Raw genomic sequence first — 4408 nt, 5'->3', positions numbered from 1 at the left:
ACTATCGCGAATCCGATAATCCCGGCTTCAAAGGCAAGCGCCCATATTGCAAATTCCACATATTCAATGGACACTCAAACGAAGAGTGCAAAACACTTCAAATGCTGCTTTTGAATAAGTACAAGAAAGGTGACGTCGATGTGGAACGAGAGCGGAGAAAAGTTAACACACACAAAGACAACCAGTACTGCCTGGGAGACGAGCAGCAGCACGACAGACAGTGTAAAGAGGAAGCTGCAGCACAAAATGACCGTGCATGGGCACAAAATGACAGAGCACGGGAAATTGCTCGCCTACCTCCGCCACCGAAACAAAACCATAACGCAGAAGAGCGCGACGAACCACCAGCTCCTCGCCGAAGGATCAACATGATCATAAGCAATGTCAACATGCCGCGACTCAGTTCGGTCTATCCAAGCCTACTGCCGCAAAATAGACACAAAGCGCAACCTGCCCTCCCACACCAACATGTTCAAAACATCCTCCGAACCTATTATGTTTACTGAAGAGAACGCACGTAACACAAGTCCAAACAACGATCCGCTTGTCGTAGAAATGGTGATTGGGGAAAGCTCGGTGACGAGAATTCTTATTAACACTGGAAGCTCGGTCAATGAGATATTCAAGGATGTACTTATCCAGATGGAAATCGATCTGAGCAACACGACCCACGAAACGCAACCCCTGACGGGATTTGACGGAGACACCATCATGACTGTCGGAACCATAACACTTCCAATCTCTATCGGCGGCACGATGCAGTGCTTTAACTTTGCAATTGTGGACAAACCCATCGTCTACAATGTCATTCTGGGAACACCGTGGCTTCACAAGATGCGCGCCGTTGCTTCAACTTACCACCAATGCGTCAAGTTTCCAAACGCGTACGGTATCTACACGTTGCGTGGAGATCCTATGATGGCACAAACTTGCTTCATCATCGAGAAGAAGATGCAGAATACGAGGGCTTTTGTAATTGCCGAATCAGCACCACCGCGAGATCCACACACACCACCTCCGAAAGAGTCTGTGATTCAAGTCAACATTGATTTGTCCGATCTCAAGCGTTGCGTCGGAATAGGCGCCGAGCTACCAATAGCTCTGAGGGACGAGCTCGTTCAGTTCCTGCGTCAGAACGCGACCACGTTTGCCTGGCGATAGATCATATGACTGGGATCGATCCTAGCATTACCAGCCACGAGCTCAACGTTGATCCGACTTACAAGCCCGTCAAGAAAAAGCGTCGAAAGCTCGGTGCAGAACGCACAACCGCAGTAAATGACGAAATAAGGAAACTACTTGATGCAGGTTCAATCACTGAAGTTCGCTATCCAGATTGGCTGAGCAACCCGGTCGTAGTTAAGAAGAAGAATGGTATGTGGAGAGTGTGCGTTGACTTCACAGACCTTAACAAAGCTTTTCCAAAAGACAGTTTTCCTCTTCCGCGCATTGACCAGCTCGTCGAGGCCACAGCTGGAAACGAACTACTATCTTTCATGGATGCGTTCTCAGGCTACAAACAAATATTGATGCACAAGGACGACCGTGAGAAAACCGCATTCATCACCGAACAAGGCACCTTCTGTTACAGAGTCATGCCTTTTGGGCTTAAAAAGCGGGAGCAACATATCAGCGACTGGTGAACCGGATGTTCGCAAGTCAACTTGGGAAAACAATGGAAGTGTACATTGATGATATGCTCGTCAAGTCAGCTCAGGCCATAGATCATGTCGCACACCTAAAGCAGTGTTACGAGATACTCAACAAGTACATCATGAAACTGAACCCGGCAAAATGCACGTTTGGCGTTACCTCCGGCGAATTCTTGGGATACCTCGTTACCAAGTGCTGTATAGAAGCCAATCCGAAGCAGATCTCGGTGATCATCAACCTTCCTTCCCGAAAGAACACACGCGAGGTGCAATGTCTAACTAGACAAATTGCCGCTTTAAATCGCTTCATCTCCCGTTCAACAGACAAATGTTTACCATTTTATCAGCTCCTTCGCGGAAACAAACGATTTGAGTGGGACAAAAAATGTGAATCGGCGTTCAAGGAATTAAAAGACTATCTCTCAGCTCCGCCAGTCCTAGCCAAACCTGAGCAAAGAGAAACTTTGTATCTCTACATCGCCATCTCCTGTTCAGCTGTAAGCGGCGTCCTCGTCAGAGAAGATCGAGGAGAGCAACATCCTATCTTCTACGTGAGCAAAACCCTCGATAGGGTTGAACTCTGATATCTGACTCTTGAGAAGCTCGCATACGCGGTTGTCATATCAGCTCGCAAACTTCGCCCTTACTTCCAATCTCACACTGTTGAAGTCCTGACAAACCAGCCTCTCCGAACAATCCTTCACAGCCCAAGCCAGTCAGGAGGCCTTGCGAAATGGGCAGTTGAGTTAAGCGAATACGACATTGAGTACAAGAACTGCACCTGCACCAAGTCACAAGTTCTTGCAGATTTTCTTGTTGAACCCTCTCCCGAACTCAAAGCTGACACCCCTCCACCCGAGATATGGTCACTTCACGTAGATGGCGCTTCATCAAAGATGGGCTCGGGAGTAGGCATACGCCTAACCTCGCCAACAGGTGAAATCTTGGAGCAGTCATTCCGCCTTGCTTTCTCTGCTTCTAACAACAACGTTGAGTATGAAGCACTAATCGCTGGACTGCATCTCGCACACGGAATTGGCATCAAGAAGATCCAAGCTTATTGTGACTCACAGCTGGTAACGAATCAGTTCAGTGGAGATTAGGCAACACGACACGCGCGCATGGATGCCTACCTCAAAGTCGTTCGTGACTTGTCCCAAAAGTTTGAGTTCTTTGATATCGTCAAAATTCCACGAAGCGACAATGCTCCAGCTGATGCACTCGCGACACTCGCTTCCACATCAGATCCTGATCTCCGCCGAGTGATACCTGTAGAAAACATTGATCAACCAAGCATTGACATCAAACCTGTTGCCTCTTGCTCCAGCCACGTTTCTCGAAGCCGCACACTCAGTGACAGACCCGAACAACGTCTTAGCAATTGCCTTAGCAGTCACAAGACCAACCCCAACAGCCGCGAATTCAACCACTCCAGCTATGCCCGTACCAGCACCCGATGCCTCCTCGCGCGACGACTGGCAAATTGAGATTATAGCATATATCGCGGATGGAATCATGCCAAAAGACAAGTGGGAAGCAAGGCGTCTGCGCGTTAAGAGCGCACACTACACGATGTTGGATGGCAGCTTGTTTCGTTTGGATGCAAACGGCGCTCTTCTCATCTGCGTCAATACGAAGGACGTCAACGACATCATGCGAGAGGTTCACGAAGGCGCGGGCGGAAACCACTCAGGTGGCCGCGCATTGGCACTTCGAATCCGCCGCAATGGCACTTTGAATCCACCACAATGGACACTTCTGACCAACCATGGTCGCCGATTGTACCGCATTCGCAAACAAATGCGAAAAATGTCAGCGTCATGCACCCTTCATCCATTCCCCGACCGAACTCCTGCGCACAACGTCACCACCCTATCCCTTTATGCGATGGACGATGGATATTGTCGGTCCACTTACACCATCTCGCCAAAAGAAGTACCTCCTAATCATGGCGGACTATTTCACAAAGTGGGTTGAAGCAGAATCGTACGCCTCGCTTGAAGCCAACGAAGTTCAGAAATTTGTTTGGAAAAATATCATATGCAGGTATGGACTCCCATACAAAATTGTATGCGACAACGGGCCCTAATTCATCTCGCTCCAGTTTGAAGGATTCTGCGGTGGCTGGCGGATACGCCTTAGCAAGTCAACTCCACGATACCCGCAGGGCAACGGATAAGCAGAGGCAACCAACAAGACAATTCTCGCTGAAATTAAGAAACGCCTCGACGCAAAGAAGGGACTCTGGGCATACGAGCTCGACGGCGTTCTATGGTCTCACCGAACCTCACCGCGGACATCCACTTTTTGGACAATTAGAGAGAGAAAAGCTATTATTTTTGTATTAACTGCGCTTAGCTCTTTAATTGTCATTTTCTGTAAACACTTCCTCAAATTCTACGTTAATAAAAGGATCAGTTCCGATTTATTCCTATTAAGATCCGTATCATTTATATTGTCGATTTCATACATCAACAAACAAGAACTATAACTTTTACATATTAATTTCATAGAAAAATTATATGTAATTAACGTATACTTTTCACAAATTGAACAGGAACTATAACTTTTGGATATATTTAAGCCGGCCCTATGTTATGCCAAAAGCTAGTTAAGTTTTCCGAAAGCACTTTCTTATCTGTTTTATATATTTTTTTTTTCTTTTATCGGAAATTCACAAAACACAAAAGATAGTTAAAGTTGGATTTCCTTTCTAAAAAAATTTCTCTTTTTTTTTTTTTTTTTTTTTTTAAAAA

General features: G+C 46.6%; 2 protein-coding genes across 2 annotated transcripts; both read left to right on the top strand.

The window, feature by feature from the left end:
- Window positions 556-1161, top strand: LOC104714902. The gene has a single exon (XM_010432371.1). It carries the CDS (start codon window positions 556-558, stop codon window positions 1159-1161), a length of 606 nt encoding a protein of 201 aa, XP_010430673.1.
- On the top strand, window positions 1676-3629 carry LOC104714901. The gene is made up of 3 exons (XM_010432370.1): window positions 1676-2203; window positions 2255-2728; window positions 2928-3629. The coding sequence occupies exons 1-3, from the start codon at window positions 1676-1678 to the stop codon at window positions 3627-3629; spliced, it is 1704 nt and encodes a 567-aa protein (XP_010430672.1).

This window comes from Camelina sativa, chromosome 9, assembly GCF_000633955.1.
Source record: "Camelina sativa cultivar DH55 chromosome 9, Cs, whole genome shotgun sequence".
Classification (NCBI taxonomy): Eukaryota; Viridiplantae; Streptophyta; class Magnoliopsida; order Brassicales; family Brassicaceae; genus Camelina; species Camelina sativa.
This window is presented reverse-complemented; position numbering and strand designations above follow the sequence as displayed.